Raw genomic sequence first — 17,439 nt, 5'->3', positions numbered from 1 at the left:
CAATTATAAATATTTCAGAAAATTCTTTTAAAAATTAATTATCGAATGTATGGGTGATTTATTAGTCGTTGATTCTGTGTCGGTGTGTTAGTTAAAAAAAAAAAGAATAGGGATGACATGTAAAAGAGAAATGGCAAGAATGAGGAGACAATCGTACGTTACTATCATAACCGGGATACGTTATAGTGATAACACAGCCCACACTACTCTTCCTTCCTTTTCGATGATCACATTCGTTTGTCACATTTCGCGTGTACGAGTTCTACTTCATTACTGCACTTCTGTTATAAAGGTCATTGTACTCTTGTTCCATTTTGAACTTAAAACAAAATTAGTCGATATTTCAAAATATGGCAGATTAAAAAGATACAATTTTAAACAATTTATTATATAACCTTTATATAACCTTGGGCAGCAGATACTAAAGATTTATCAATACTATTTGCATAATATTTTAATTAATTTTAATATGTTATAAGAATCGTAGATATTTGTAATTCTATCTAAATTTAAAAGGAGGAGGGGACTTTCTCAAACGATTGCACTAAGTCGTTTTTGTAGAAAAGACCTCCGATTATAGCCAACAACCGAGATACTGGTCAGTCAGTCAGTTTCAACAGTTTGGTGTGCCAGATATAAACCGAAGCGAAAAGAAATAAAGGAAACCGAATACAAGTGTGCTGCACATGTGAACTGTAGCCAACTGGTTGATGTAATGGACACCGCAGCGCGACACAACGACTTGTGAATATCACAGGACAGCAATCTTTTATGTATTATGTACCTTTTATGTATGTACATATACTACTACATCAGCAATAATTTTGCATTGTTACACGATAACTTTTTACGTATTACTAATGCCCGAATATAATTTTTGTTACACAGAGACAATCTAGTTTTTCAGTTTTAAAATAACAATAACTTATCTCTTCCTCTTAACATACATACATATATGTATGTACATACATATATGTATGTATATATAAAAAAAACCTTGACGCTTGGAGCGATCGTCTAACTTTTGTCACCCTCGATTTTAAGAAGAAAAAGAGAAGACATTTGAGGGTGCCATAAATTAAGCTGTTTCTCTTAGTGCATGATGGGCTAAATGGAACACGATGGTTTACCAAAAGCTTGCTCAATATACATATGTACGTAGTCTGAAATTAATAATTTACAGTGATTATGGTATTTTAAAGATCATATTGCTTTATTGTTAAAGATTCTATTAATTTTATACATATAAAATATAAAAAAAAAATATACATATAAAATATCTAAAATATACACAAATGTAAGTATATAAATTTTTAAAGAATTTTTAAATACATTTCACAAAACAATTTCTCAGACCTCTAATTAAAAACTTAATACATCAATTCCCACGAATGGAATCCTCGAAACTAATAAATACACAATTTTTCTGACTTGCCATTAAGTCTAAGCCAACTATAATAACCGGTGAATCACTTCGTCCATCTTTCTCAATTCAACATTTCGTTTAATCTCGTTTAGGATCCTTTAATCTATCAAATAAACAAAGAGAAACAAAACGAGTCTCCTCGTTTGTAGATAAAATTATTGCAAGCGGCTAATCCCTAAGTAAACCTTTCCTTGATAGACGCCCCCGCATTCGTTCCCCTACTCCGATATCGTTCTAAGAAACTTCGCTTTGCCCCTCAGCCTGTGTCAGCACCCTCGTCACGAGCCGGCAAAGAAGGGACCTCATTCTACGTACGGCACTGGCCACTGTCGGAGGTTCTCCTTAACCGAGAAACACCGTGAGAGAGGCGCGTCACCAGAGGCGTTCACAACGACTTTGTCTCTCGTCCATTCCTCATCTCATTGATCGGAACGGTGTATCGCGGGGATCGAGTGCACTCTGGATCATTGGCTTCTCAATCAGTTTACTTGTGTCGTTCGATTCTCGTCGTGGATCTATCGAGGCGTCTGCCAGGTCACAACACGAGACACTCTCTCAAGGGAGATACACGATACACCGAGTTAGGTAAGACGTTTCTCGCAGTTTGTTCTTGCTATTCTCATTTTCTCATTCGATGCTGCTTCGCTCTCGGCCGTATCAGGATCGTTTACTTGTCTGTAAGCCTCATCACTTTAGAAATAACGGCTTACTGCTTTTTTTTGTCGAGTAATGATGTGTTAAAAATCTGACCGATACGAAAGAAAGCTTATGTGCATATATGTGTGTGAATTCGTATGCGTGATTTTAATTAGACGCGGTTTATAAATTGTGCAAATATTAGTTGTTGACATTGTCCTTCTGGATAATTGCATGGAAGAATTTGACGTTTAACAATAGGTACCATTTCGGAATAGAAATATCGAATGACCAAAAATTGTTGATATGTAAAGTGTAAGTTGATTTAGAAATTAGCTTGAAATTTTAGAATTGCAAATTGAGAGTTTTGTAATTTTAAATTTAAGATATAGGTTTGATAAGAAGTATTTGTTTATATGGAAATGTGTAAAACTTTTCGGAATAAGGAAGTTGAAATAAAATAAAGTGCAGTAATATTTGAGTGTAGTATAGTAGAGGTAGTATATTTTGAATATAATATAACAAAGACAATATTTGTGATATACAATATTTGTGATTATTACATTCAATACAAAGTTGTCTTGAATATAGGATACTTTTTTATATGGGAGATAATATATGTATTCTTTAATATATTGCTAAAATAATGAATTAGGACGATCTTAATTACATTACTTAAAATATTCGAATCTAAAACATTAAAAAAAAAGATGTTCGTTGAACGTGAACATTTAACAACTTATCAGACGTTCCAGATCTACGAAAGCGTTTGGTCATTGAACTATGCGCGATAAACATTTACAAAACTGGAGTGCATTAGTAGTGATTCTTTTTATACGCCAATATTATATAATCGAAAGACTAAACAATTTTATATATATTATCGTTTATAAAAATGTAGTACTATTACTACATTTATAATATGGTTCTTTGTATCGAAAGTGCCTCATTGACGATTCGAAATATGTATGGCAAACATCGTGATTCTTAATACATTGTAGATAAATCCTACACTTATTTATTGCTCAGATTGTTTAATATGCGAGCATTATGTTTGTTTACTAGGTTTATAAATTTATGTGAAAGCAACTAATATTATTGATATAAAACTGATGAAATTTGAATTCTAGTTTTTTGGGAAGCTCTTGTAACACAAAATACACATTGAAAATAAAATTTCACTGGGTATCTACAACCGTGGTGATTCATTACCTCTTCAAAAAAAATAGTAAATATCAGATACTGGAAAGACATAAGTCTTTCTGACTGACAGAAACACATTGTAAAATCTACAGCGTTCAAAGGAAATTTTCTCTATAGAATTCCAAGAAAATAAGAATTCCAAGATTTCAAATCTTTCTGGAATGGACTTACCTTGAGATAAGTTTGGTTATTCATCGAACTTCAAAGAAAAATTTCAGCTATGATCGCTTTTAGTATCATTTTGCCATCGTTGTTTAAAGACGAAATAAATTTTATTTGTAAAAAGTAAATGTTTTTTGTTTCCAGAATATATTGCCGATGGCTTAAATTCTGTTCAAGAAATTTAAACGATAGGGGGGAGGAGCAAAAATGGCTCGAGCATTTTCTCAGGCAATTTTTGCAATACTATTACTTGCAATAATTATTGTGTCGGGTAAGTATTATTTATTAATACGTTTAATTCAACACATGTTTGCCGCAGTTATCATTCATTTTTTCGCATTTATACTTATCGAGTATTATATCATTTGTATACATGACTTTAATAAAATTTTGTAAGATAGAATAAGATTATAAGATAATAATTATTTCGAAAAAATTGGAATAAAAATTTCCCGGTGTCAACTTAATATATTTGTAAAATTACGAAGTTTTCTTTCATAAAGATTGATTAAAGAAAATTGAAGCTTCCTAAAATTTACTTTGAATATTTCAATTGTCGATATGTGCTTCTGGTTGAACAAGACGAAAAAAAAAAAATTAGGTTAAAACAGTATAGTTGAAATTCGTCTTGATTTTAACGTGCTATCCAGTTATTATTCTTAATGTGGCCTGGAAGACACTTTATCCACACGATTAGATAGCGATTCGACCCCTCGACCTGCCTTTCTTCTGAATTTCTCAAGCTCATTTCAGTCTCCAAAATCTAAGCGCTCTAGAAATCTCAAGTAATAAAATCAAAAGGCGTTTAGTACCAATAGATCATTAAAAAATGTTCTTGTAAAGCATTTGCTCGTTTAAATCTTCCATTTTATCCCAACATTTACAATTTAAATATTGTAAGAAAATATGGGAAGATATCTAGTAGCATTTTATTTTCTTTAAAATTATAACTGTTATAGAACAAAATAATTTTATGGTGAAATATTTTATGCAAATTATATTGAAATATTTATGTATAATAACGTAAGAATTTAGAAAAAGTTAGAATTCTTATTAGTGAATAACATAATATAATAGAGTTATCAGAAATTTAAAATCAATAAAACGTAATTTTTTACGAGTTTTGGAGAATTTTCATTCATTTTTAACGGTCTCTAGAGAAGCTACATCATAAACATCCGGTTGTTACTTGCGATAGCTTCAACCGGTAGTAGAACTCTACGTGATAACTGAATAATTCTATCTTTGTTTAAACTTTTCTCCGAAAAATCGTAGCTATTAATTTTCATCCTATATTTATTATCCATGTCCAGCGTCTCCAAAAAATGAGCAGTATTCTTTAGATTTGTAGATTAAAAAACAAAGTGTTAAAAGATTTCCCATATTTTCGTGGAAATTTTTAGTGAAAGGAATTCATGTTGATTATTTTATGTAAGATAGTCTGTGTTTATCGTTTTAAACGACGAATGATAAAACATGTACAGAGATATTAAAGTCTACAAAATAGTTTTTTAACCAGATCATTTCCGCTTTCAGATATCGCAGAGCCTCAACATGGCAGGGAAAGGGTTATTCCAGCCAGAGGTGAGTTTCAATATCATTTCGATTACTTTAAAATAATAAAAAAACAATAAAAGAATCGGCAAACCGTGAATGCAACTCAATGATCAATATTTCATTTCAATTTGAGAACATTAGCATTTCTCATATAAATTACAATACATATATAGTTTTTATATACACATATACAGGGTATAATACATAGGAAATATTTTGGATCTCCAAAATATACATTAAAATAAAAGTTTCATTTTAAAGAATTTATATCAAAATAAAGTTTGGAACAACCGTTAAGAAATTCTTTGTAAGAATACGTAGAATCGGATAGCAGTGAGCATTGGAGATAAAAGCGGGGTGTTATAGGATCAATCCAGAGAGGAGATATGTCACCTACGGAGGTGAACGAAGATCGCCATTATTGGCCAAGGCAGATCATTCACAGTCCAAGAGGTAGTCCGTTCTCGCTGGTTTCAAAAACTCACGTTGCTCATTGTTTACAGACAATTATAACCAGCATGATAGAGCTGCTCTATTATCGTTATAATGATAACGTTGCTTAATCTATTGTCTACATGGAATGACATGTTCTATGATTAAACTGTCACAGGTGTACATGATTAATATCGCCAGTATTTCTTGTTGATTAAAATAATTTTTGCTACATCGTTCGAACGATCTAACATAGATCTTTCCTGTCTTATGCAAGTCGATGACTTACATTCACGTTTCATCTTTCGAAGCAGAAGGTCAAAAAGATCAGCGAGTAATCCTACATTTCTTTCCTCGTATCTTTTTAATTTGGTTGAGGCAATTATATCTGGACACTATATTTTTGATCACTAACTTTTGGTATCTGGGAATCTCGTTAACCCAGTGTAAATAACAAACAGTCGATTAACGTAATTACCAATTGACGATGTAAGGATACTTGAACTGGCTGAAGGGGATGGAGATAAATTACTAAAATAATAGCTAACTCGATTCTTCTTTCGCGAAGAAATTTGTTGAAATTCGATTATGTTTTCTTTAGGCGCACAAATAAAGAGGAAGCATCCCTGCGAGCAGAGCTCATGTTACCCCTCTACAGGAAATTTATTAATCGGTCGAAAAAATCGATTGTCCGCGTCATCTACTTGCGGTCTTACAAAACCTGAAAGGTACTGCATCGTTTCGCATTTAAAGGAGCGGAAGAAGTGCTTTTTTTGCGACGCATCGTCGCCCAACAAGCAACATAACATCGAAAATGTAGTTACCGAGTAAGTAATCCATTAAATTATACGTTTATGTTTTTCAATTCTCCCTTCTTTTTTACAAAAATATCTTTTATCACTTCCATTCAAACACTTATCTTGAATAAGAAAAATAAAATTTCTACTTTGGTACTATTAATTATATTTATATCATTCTTACATAATGGCGTCGTAATTTTACTCGTTTAATCCAACAGTAAAAATTGGTGGCAAGCGGAAAATGGCGTGGAGAACGTAACGATACGCTTCGATCTGGAAGCGGAGTTCCATTTCACCCACAGCATCATCCGTTTCAAAACATTTAGACCGGCGAAGATGTTGATTGAACGATCGTCCGATTTTGGTAAAACGTGGCAAGTGTATCGATACTTCGCGCACAATTGCGAAAAGTACTTCCCTGGAGTGTCTACGGAACAACCTCAGAGACTGACGGATGTTATCTGCGAGACGAGGTATTCCGCCGTGGCGCCATCGTCTGGAGGTGATGTTATCTTTAGGTATGTAAATAACGATAACCAGGGATCATTTAACTTCAATAGCACAACGCTGCTTTTAGATACGTTGCATGTAACTGACATTTCTAATAATTACATCTTTTAGTGATTAATTTACAGAATACGTGTCTTGTAATTCGAGATATGATTTTATGTATATGATTACTTTGATGGAAAATAATTAAGAATCCTTGTTGTACAAAGAAAGTGTGACAGATGAAAATGATTTTATGTTTACATTTTTTAAATTATGGTAAATAACTTGCTTCTCAGTGGATTAACACTTAGCCAACTGAATAGGGAGATCTCCCCTCTGTAAAATACATCGTTGCGTAACCGAACGGGGAGATCTCCCTTTTTTGACTTTTGCAACGCCTTTTCTTCTTTTTTGTTATTATCAGTTATTGTTTACCTGGAATTGCTTCCAATTAATTGCGCCACTTTTTCTGCTTTTATAAAGTACAGTATATGATAAAATACACCAATTTAGTGGTGTTAAAATTAATTAAAAAGTTACATTATCGATTATGACTAAATAAAGTTATAATCTAACGATACCACATTGTAAAAAAATATTAAAATGCATTATGAATGTTTAATTTCACGTTCAAGTCGTGTTATTTATTTTTAATCATCTTTACTGTTCTTAATTTTACCTATATTTTTTATACTTTTAATATATACTTTTGATTTCATGTTTTGTATAAACAATATGTGAAATCTTTAAATAAGATTATCACCACAAAATATAATTGACCACTTAAATAATTCTTAGACTTCTTTGTTTTTTAAGTAGTGAACATTAGTCCTCGATACTTGGAAAAATGCGCGGTGGACAGCGTATAGGTTGGCTTGTCCGAGCGCGGTGAGTAACGTATAGCTCGCTGTGGCGCGCGCGGTTGGCTAAGTGTTAAACACAATTATTTTAATTATCCGAATAACAATTGAGTAAATTTTTCATTGTTTCCAGAGTATTGCCTCAGAATTTGGAGATAGACAACCCCTACTCCAAGGAAGTGCAGAACCAACTGAAAATAACGAACCTTCGCATAAACATGACTAGGTTGCACACTCTAGGAGACGATCTTCTCGACGACCGCGCAGAAATTCGAGAGAAATATTACTATGCCATTCAAAACATAGTGATTCGCGGATCTTGTTCCTGTTACGGTCATGCATCTAGATGCCTTCCGCTTCCTGGAGTCCCTGATGAGGAAAATATGGTGCACGGCAGATGCGAGTGTACTCATAATACTACGGGATTGAATTGTGAAAAATGTCAAGACTTCTACAATGATCTTCCGTGGAAACCAGCTGTTGGAAAGCAGACGAACGCTTGTAGACCATGTATTTGTAACAATCACACGAACTCTTGCCATTTCGACGAAGCTGTTTATGAAAATTCTGGAAGAGTATCTGGCGGTGTTTGCGATGACTGTCAACACAATACTATGGGAAAGAACTGCGAACTCTGCAAACCATTCTTCTATCACGACGTGACCAAAGATATTACTCATCCTGAAGCATGTCTGCGTAAGTTGCTTATCTATTACTACTATCAATCACATCTTTGGTAGATTCTGTTTCATTAGAAGACTTCGAATAATAGATGTATAAAAATACATCTATGGGATACTACATCTATGGGAATTTAACGATACTCCAAATTTCTCTTCATAGTGTACTTCGTGATAAATGGAATTTTATACTTTCTTTTTTCTTATCTGTTCGTAGCTTGTGACTGCGACCTAGGTGGTTCCTTGGACGACGGTATATGCGATTCGATAACCAATCCTCTCACCGGAGGCGAATCTGGCCGCTGTAACTGTAAAGCAAATGTCGAAGGTCGTCGTTGCGATCATTGTAAAAATGGTTTCTGGAACTTCGATCCTGAAAATCCCGAGGGATGTCAAGGTATTGATTCGTAAACGGTTCAGCACGAATTTTTCTTTCACAATTTAGGATACGTCTGGTTAAATTTTTCTCCAGATTTTTCAAGCAGCAAATGATATAAATTTCCAAAATTAAAAAAAGAATTGAAAATAAATTGTTCTGTTTAGCTTGCACCTGCAACATCCTGGGTACCATCGACAATCGTGGATGTAACATGGTGACTGGCGAATGTACTTGCAAGCGTTACGTTACTGCTCGCGATTGTAACCAATGTCTCCCAGAATATTGGGGACTTTCGGAAGATCCAGACGGTTGCAAGCCTTGCGATTGCGATCCTGGTGGTTCCTACGAGAATTCTTGCGACGTAGTCACTGGCCAGTGCCGCTGTAGACCTCACGTCAGCGGCAGAACTTGTAACCAACCTGAACAAAGCTACTACACTGGATCGTTAGACTTTCTCATTTACGAGGGTGAATTATCCAGAGCCAGCGATGTAACTATTCAATTTTTTTTTTGTTAAAAATAATTAAAAAGTCAACTTATAGATTGCCGAAATATAAAACACAATTTTTTCTTGCAAATATTTCTATAACTTTGTTTGTAATACAATCTATTTTAGAATTGCCAAGTGGTGATAAGAGAGCCCTATCGCGACGGAAGGAATAGTACGTGGACCGGAACTGGCTTTATGAAAGCGCTCGAAGGTTCAGTGTTGAATTTCACGATTGACGATATACGTAAAAGTTTATGGTACGATATCATCATACGATATGAACCAATTCAGGCTGGATCTTGGGAGAATGTTCAAATAATCATCGAGAGAGAAAGTCCAGTGGATCCGAATGGTCCTTGTGCCGAATGGAGACCAGAGTACGATCAACTATACGCGCAACTTCCTTTAAGATCGAGAAGCGTCGTTGTGCAACCATCCGTTTGTTTGGAAGCAGGGAAACGATACAATATTCTGTTACAATTCCGTAAATTCAATAATCACATGGACACACCGTCCGCGTCTATTTTGGTCGACTCTATCGTTCTGAGACCAAAAATAGACTCCATTCCTTTCTTTAAAACGCCGGTAGTTGGCGAACTTCGTCGGCAGGAATACGAAATATATCATTGTAGTGATTTTTATAACGATTTTAACGCCATAACGAATAATATCCCAGAAGTTTGCAAGAAGTACCAAAATAGTATCGGTTACTACGTTTATGACGGAGCACATTCTTGCGAGTGTAATCCGACTGGATCGCACAGTTTGCTGTGTGAAAATTACGGAGGCACGTGTCCTTGTAAACAAAACGTTGTTGGCAGGCGTTGCGATCGTTGCGCGCCTGGTACTTACGGATTTAGTCCGGAGGGTTGCATTCCCTGTGATTGCGATGGTGTAGGGGCGCTGGATAATTTTTGCGACATTGAAACAGGTCGATGCAAGTGCCGACCAAATACTTATGGTAGAACTTGCGGTCAATGCGAGCCTGGCTTCTGGAATTTCCCTCATTGTCAAAGGTGCGAGTGTAATGGTCATGCTGAAAGCTGTGATTCTAAGACTGGCGCCTGTATAAATTGTCGGGACTACACGACTGGACACAATTGCGATAGATGTATCGAGACGTATTACGGTGATCCTAGGATTGGTGTGGATATTCCATGTAGAGCGTGCCCTTGTCCGGGTAAGTTGGATTAGATTAGTAATGATATATATATATTTATACTGTATATTTATCTATATATTATATATATTTATACTGTATATTATATCTGTATATACTATATATACATATAAAATTTCCATGGTATCTTGTCGGCTTTTTTGTATAGATTCCACATGCATAATTTTTATTTACTAAAGTATTATTCATTCGCCAATTTTTCACAAATTTACAGGAACCATAGACTCTGGACATTCGTACGCCGAGAGTTGTTCCCTAGACCCGGTGACTCATGACGTGATTTGCGAATGTTTCGATGGATACACCGGTCCGCGTTGTGAAAGTTGCGCGGAGAACTATTTCGGTAATCCTGAAGTTCCCGGTGGTAGCTGTGAGTCGTGTAATTGCAACAATAACACGGACTTACGTCGACCCGGAAATTGCGATCCTGAAACTGGACGCTGTCTTCAATGTCTCTACAACACTGATGGAACCAACTGTCAGATTTGCAAGGCAGGATTTTATGGAAATGCTCTAGAACAGGATTGCGAGGACTGCATGTGCGACGTTTTGGGTACAGATAGAAACGCTGGTCCTTGTGACCACCGAACTGGACAGTGTTCCTGCTTGCCTCACGTTATCGGTTTACTCTGCGATTCTTGTGAAGAGAATCATTGGAGAATCGCCAGTGGCCAAGGTTGCGATCCTTGCGAGTGTGACGCGGTTGGGAGCGTTTCCGACAGGTCCGTATGCCAATTTTTATTAAATATTTAAATATTTTCAAACAAATCTGCCTAAAAATATCGATTTTTAAAATGTACTTTGACCTGTTTTTGTCGATAGATGTAATCCGTACGACGGTACTTGCGAGTGCAGACCAGGTTTCGGAGGAAGACGTTGTAACGAGTGTCAAACCAACTACTGGGGAAACCCTAATGTCGAATGTTATCCGTGTGATTGTGATTTAACCGGTTCTGCCAGTCAGCAGTGCGACAGAGAAACAGGAATGTGCGTCTGTCACAAAGGAATCGGTGGCGAAAAATGTGATCAGTGCGATCGTGGCTACTATGGAAATGCGCCTCAATGCAATCCTTGCGGAGAGTGTTTCGACAATTGGGACTTGACGCTGACTGGTTTGAGAAACAAGACGAATCTTGTGATCGAAGAGGCATCGAGAATTCAAAAGGTTGGAACGACCGGTGTCTATAGCCAAGAATTCGACGACATGGTCGAATCTCTGGATCAAGTCCAAGCACTGATCAGTAACGCTTCCATTAGAAGTCAAGATTTGGACGAATTAAATGACTTGGCTATAGATTTGAATAATAAGAAATTAGAATCCACCAAGAAATTAGAAGAAGTGAACAATCTTTTGGAGAATGTCAGTCAAAGAGTAAATCTAGGGGATGCTGCTCTTAAAAATTTGAAAAATAGAACGAACAACTTGCACCAAGCTGCTGCTGATCTTAAAGAAAATGCGACTAGATTGCAGGAAGAGAATGTCCTAGGCGCTCTTAACGTTACCCAGCAAATGGCGGAACAGTCTAGACAAGCGGAAAAAATGGCCAACGACACTAGCAACGTTCTGGCTGACGCTGAAAGATTCCGCAAACATACTGAGAGCTTGTTAGCTAAGAATCGTGCTTTCGTGATAGAGGCACAGGAGAGAAACCAGGAGTCATTGAATAAAATAAATGAGGAATTGAAGAACTTTGATGGAATTATGCCAGGATTAAATCTCGAAATGTGTGGAGATAACGTGACGGATTGCAGCAGCGTCTGTGGTGGCGCTGGTTGTGGTTTCTGTGGTGGACTGTCTTGCGACGCGGGTGCTGTGACCAAGGCTAATCAAGCTCTGGACGTAGCTAAGAAGCAGGCTGCTGAGATCAAGAACCACAAGGACGAGGCAGAACAGTTACTTCGTAATGTAAGTTATGACATATTTTTTCAATTTCGTTTCATAAATTTGCTAAAACGAACCTTTTATTTCGAAGTTTCCTATGTTGATCCAAATTTTGTTTGTCCAGATGGTTCAAGTGAAACGCGATGCAACGACAGCCAGGTCGAATGCTCAAGATGCCTTCAACTACGCCTTAAGAGCTCGTAATCTAACCGATACCTTGAGCAAAGATCTCGCTGACATAAACAAACGAGTCCGTAACATTTTGGAGGAGGACCAACCCACACCAGCTATGGTCAGAGACTTGGCCAACGAAGTATTGGCTAAGAATATCAAACTAAAGCCCGACGAGATCAAAATATTAGCCGATCGTATTAAGAGCATCGTCGGTTCCTTGACCGATTCCGAGAAAATCCTCGCGGATACTAGGGACGACCTTCAATTGGCCGAAAAGTTAAAGAATGATGCTGACAGAGCAAAAGAGGAAGCGATCGCGAAACAAAATCTAGCTAACAAAGTGGTAATTTTATTGAGTGATGCTCAGAGGGCTCAAGATCGAGCACAAGCAGCTATCGATCAAGCTGAACGCGATGTCAGGAGATTCGAAAATGACTTGGAAGAGATAGCCGAGATGACCAGGGGAGCTCAGATGCAGGCAAACAGCACCACTCAGACGGTCGACTCTTTGGACGCTCGCTTGAAACAATTACAAACGCAATCGGTCAGAAACGATTTTGTTTTGAATGAAGAAATCAGGGTCGAGGCGCGGAAAGTAGCCGATGAAGCGCAAAAGGTAGATGCTAAGACGAAGGAACTCGCTATGGAATACAGAAAAGCGGACGAAGCGTTGAATTCGAGGGCAAACAAGAGCAAAGGGAATATATTGAGGGCGAAGAAGCTCTTACAAAAAGCCTCCGAGTTGACAGCCGATACATCGACGAAATTGAAGGACTTGGACGGTATGGAGAGTGTTTACAGAGATAACGAGAGAATGCTATCCGATTTGATGGCGGAGGTTGATTCTTTAAATGGAGAGATGGAGAAATATTTAGCGGAAATCGAACAAAAAGCCCAACGGTACAAGCACTGTACTCCTTGAGTACTGTAATTAAAACGTAAAGAAGTAACATACATTACTATGATCGAATCAATGTGAATATAAAGAAATAATATATAGAATATAGGTCACTTTAAAGAGAGGATCGTGAAATCTTAAACCGAGACTTATTTTTCCTAAGAATTATTCGGATTCTATAATAAAGTATATTGATTCTAAAGAAACGAAGGAAATAATTTTTCCAGTGCCATAGTGGTAAACGAAGGGGCCATTTATTTGTTGACATATTACGTATTTTATACACGAATTCGTACGTAACTTTTCGAAAATCTAATAATGGAGAATTCTTTAAATCGTTTTTCAACTAACCGTAAAAAGTGCCAATAAACGAAAATCGAATTTTCTCATTGCATTTATTATCATGGACCAAATATTTTAAAATGAACCGAACACCGCATAAACCGTCTACTATTCGAGAAAAATGATTGAGCTAGTTAATATATAATAGAAATTAAAGTATCAATATCGATTCCTGATTCACAATAAATGTTATTGTTCTATACATCTTAAGATAAGATTTGTACTTATATAAAATGTTGCATTTATTACATACATTGCATTTATAATAAGACACGGGTGCAATAGATAGATACAATTTTTATGAATAGTATGTAAATATATTATTACGCCTTTTCGCAAAACTGCATTTTTCATTGATTACGTATTTTTAATGAATATAATCGAATTTCGATAAATTATTGTAGAATATTAGGCAGTTGTATAAATGTGTTATGTTATGGAAGCCACGAGATTTGAAATGTACGAATAATACGTGTCGAGGAAGTTATTAAAAATACCAAAAAGAGAATTCCTCGATAAAAAAGCATTATAGTTATTTATAAATCTATGTTTTAGAGTAACAACCAAACTATTGATATTGTCAGTAACGGCTATTATTGCATATCTGTTCTTGTTCGGGTGAGAAATGAAACAAAGCTTTAAGCGAACCAAACGATTTTTAATTGTATTTAACGAACAGCTACGTTTGTACAACGAGAGAGAAATACAGGTTAAAAAAAATAAATAATATTGAAAAAACACAATTTTTAATTTCATTTATTAAAAAGTTATATTTAACGTTATTTTGAATTTGTAAGAAAAAGCACAAAGAAAATCTTATCCGACGATAGCACGATAACATGAAACATCGTGGATTTCGACGTGATAACAATATTTCCTTAACGTATGGCTGTGTCGCTGTTAAAAGACGGAAGGACTTGCCGGAAACGTGGAACCGCGGTGATAAAATATTTTCGATGTTAGGATTTTATTTTAAATAAAGAACCCGTGTTAAAATATGTACCTGATATGTTCTGTATTATTCGAATTTACTCTATGTCGTAAGCATATTATTAATCATACAGCATATTAAAGCGAAGCATTATTAGCTTGAAAAATTATTTGATATATATCATAAGCGAACAAAAGATTCTTATTTGAAATATTTTTCATAAAATGGATTTAGCAACTTTAAATTTTTTTGTACTTATTGTTAATTCTTCCTATAAGAGAAAATTAGGATAGGTTGTCAGGAAAGTTCCCAGCATATTTCAGTTCGGTTGATACATGTGTAACGACTCCTTTATAAAAATAGTATTTGTAGTTTATTATCACGGAGTCTGGTTTCGATCCACACGTGCACCCCGCTGTTTCGTGCCCCTGTCAAAAATCTTGACATCGTGTCCCGTCTGTCTGCATTTGAACTTCCTCAATTCACGTCGAATCTAACAGAGGTTCTCATTTAATCAATTTCCACATGATTTTACTATTCTTTTTATTTTTTAGAAGTTTAGAAACAATTAAATAAACGAATTAAGAATTATAAACATATATCTGAAATTATCGCCATTTCGTCAGAAACCAAATGTAAAGAACGCACGCGTCAAGATAAAATTTTTACGACGATGAAAAAATTGGTTATGTTTTAAAAAGCACTTACATATCTACCGTCGAAGACTTCTCTTCTTGCAGATGGATCTTTTTCATTTATTATTTCGACGCACCTATTCGTGCTTAAGCCTTTTGGCTTTTAGAATCGACTTCAGACGCTGTAGTATTTCGTGAATAGACAGCACTGTTGAATTGAAATGGTGTATGGGCTCCTGGTACTATGCATAATGAGTTCATTCAGGACGCGCACCAGTGGTTGTCCGACATTACTATTAGAAACAGAATTTTGAAATTCTAAACAACTTGAAGCAAGTTGTAAAAATATATTTAAAAAAATGATCATTTACGTACGCATGTGAAAATCGTTTAGTGCAAATTGATGAAAATGCGTAAGCTTGATTCGTGATATAGGAGAAAGTATCTCAGTCTAATGGTGATTCATCATTAACAAAGAGTTTTTCAATGCACAATTCACGACCTTTATCATTGATGCCTCGTGAAACTTATAAAACCGATTACTTTTATTGGACGAAGATTATGATTATCTGCAAATGCATATATATTAGCAAGCATTACGTACGGTCAGATTCTTAGTCTTTCCGGTCAGGATGTAAAGTATAAAGTTACAATCGGTTGCCGTAAAGAAATCGTTAATTATACTTCGTAAGCAGTAAAATAACTTTCTTATAAGTATATATGGAAACCATTGTAAATATTAACGTGGCCATTTTCGCTGTTGGTTATTTTATTCTGTTTCGTCTTAATATTTTTATCGTATTTATGTTATCGATATTTATATCTATATTTTATCGAATAATTGAAAAGTGCTAAATGGACACGGAAATTCTAAAAATATTGGAACTGTACCGGTTTAACACGAGTTATAGACGAAATTTATCATTTTTTCAAGTAATTGTTTATTAAATTTACTCGTAGTGTATGAATCGAATATTGTTATAATACACTATTATAGTATGTATTCAAGTAAAATAGTAAAATTTCTATATGAAAGCTTAAAAGCACCACTGTTAATTGAGTAGAAAAAAATTAATCAGTGTGAAAGTGTGAATGCATATAAGACGAGCCTGCTTTTGGATGCTTTATCGTAGATAGCTTATCGGTAATAAATATAGACGACGGAATTCCGGCGTTTTTACACTAGCATTATCTATACATTTGCCTCAAATATATGGAACACAACCGAAAAATCGATAAGAAATAAATAATAAATCGATAAAAATCGATAATAAATGCAAGTGAAAAATTTTTAATGGTTCAGACACATATTTACGATATATAATTTATCCTAAGAGATATTTTCAGCGAAGAAGCCCTTTCGAATTAGTTACACAATTTCAATTCCATTCCCAAGAATATTTGCCAATGATGTAAAACCTAGCTAGTTTACAGACGCAAAAACCTTCCTGTAATCATAAAACAACAAGCTATGTAAATTGAAAATTATTTCCGAAAGGACGAAAGCGAAAATAACGAGATGAATTCGTTTTTTTCTCAAAGATAAAATATTATCGTAACGATAGCGAAGGTTTAGGTAAAATGTCCATTGTATGCACAGTCTGATTATACGAACCTTTCGCCCTAAGTTTAAAAGTTTAGTCTTCGTTGTCCTGAAAACGGCTATAAGAATACTGTTCTTCTCACGGTGCATTCCTTTACTAGCCAGGTTACGTGAACCGGTCCAATCGGGGTTGGTTATGCAAAACAGCTTCGGTTTGGAAGGTGAGGCGATTTTCTGGTATTTTCGTGTTACTTTGGAGAAAAGAACGAATTCGTATGGAATTTTCCTGACAAAGGAACGAAAGAAAAGCATTGCATTAAAATGTATAGATGTTTAGGAAGACGAAAGAAATAAAAAGAAGAATTAGTGGAATTAGTAGAATATTCTATAACAAAAAGGCATGGGACACGTGTCTAGCTTTAAGGTTTGGAAATAAATTCTATAGAATTTAATGTTAACGATTTATATTATACTTTCTTCAAGCTTTTATACTTTAAATGCGACAAGCCAAATCTTCCGTTTGTTATGGAAGAGCAATTTTAAAATTTGATACGCTGTTAATCAGTCCTAATATTATTTTTTACATCGTTTTGAGATTAAATTGTATTTTTGCTACACATTGGTTTAATTAAATTTTCTATGTAGATTAACAAATGTAGAAATAGAAAAAAGGTAATAATAAAAATTGGGATAAAAAGAACAGATATGTATTTCTCTTAGTTTTTGCGAATTAACGA

At 35.1% G+C, this 17,439-nt stretch overlaps 1 protein-coding gene and 1 long non-coding RNA gene across 4 annotated transcripts in view; one reads left to right on the top strand and one right to left on the bottom strand.

The window, feature by feature from the left end:
- LOC126868677 (laminin subunit beta-1) overlaps positions 1-14,336 on the top strand; it is a 15,550-nt gene extending 1,214 nt beyond the window's left edge. The window contains exons 2-15 of one of the 3 annotated variants that reach the window (XM_050624416.1): positions 562-791; positions 1,045-1,154; positions 1,687-2,011; positions 3,572-3,698; positions 4,964-5,011; positions 6,018-6,243; positions 6,435-6,734; positions 7,702-8,264; positions 8,466-8,645; positions 8,792-9,117; positions 9,244-10,297; positions 10,512-11,019; positions 11,120-12,203; positions 12,304-14,336. In XM_050624416.1, coding sequence (XP_050480373.1) covers positions 3,635-3,698; positions 4,964-5,011; positions 6,018-6,243; positions 6,435-6,734; positions 7,702-8,264; positions 8,466-8,645; positions 8,792-9,117; positions 9,244-10,297; positions 10,512-11,019; positions 11,120-12,203; positions 12,304-13,275 — 5,325 coding nt within the window. In that variant the 5' untranslated portion in view covers positions 562-791; positions 1,045-1,154; positions 1,687-2,011; positions 3,572-3,634 and the 3' untranslated portion in view covers positions 13,276-14,336. Of the gene's footprint in view, positions 1-561; positions 1,155-1,686; positions 2,012-3,571; positions 3,699-4,963; positions 5,012-6,017; positions 6,244-6,434; positions 6,735-7,701; positions 8,265-8,465; positions 8,646-8,791; positions 9,118-9,243; positions 10,298-10,511; positions 11,020-11,119; positions 12,204-12,303 lie in introns of all 3 variants that reach the window. The other 2 variants (XM_050624415.1, XM_050624414.1) reach the window with 2 other exon arrangements.
- LOC126868739 (uncharacterized) lies at positions 14,323-17,439 on the bottom strand. Its single transcript, XR_007690732.1, has 2 exons — positions 15,233-17,439; positions 14,323-15,017 (listed from the first exon to the last, which is right to left on the bottom strand). It is a non-coding gene; the product is annotated as an uncharacterized LOC126868739 (long non-coding RNA).

This window comes from Bombus huntii, chromosome 8 (genome assembly GCF_024542735.1).
Source record: "Bombus huntii isolate Logan2020A chromosome 8, iyBomHunt1.1, whole genome shotgun sequence".
Lineage (NCBI taxonomy): Eukaryota > Metazoa > Arthropoda > Insecta > Hymenoptera > Apidae > Bombus > Bombus huntii.
The sequence above is the reverse complement of the archived record's forward strand: the minus strand, read 5'-3'. Positions and strand labels throughout refer to the sequence as shown.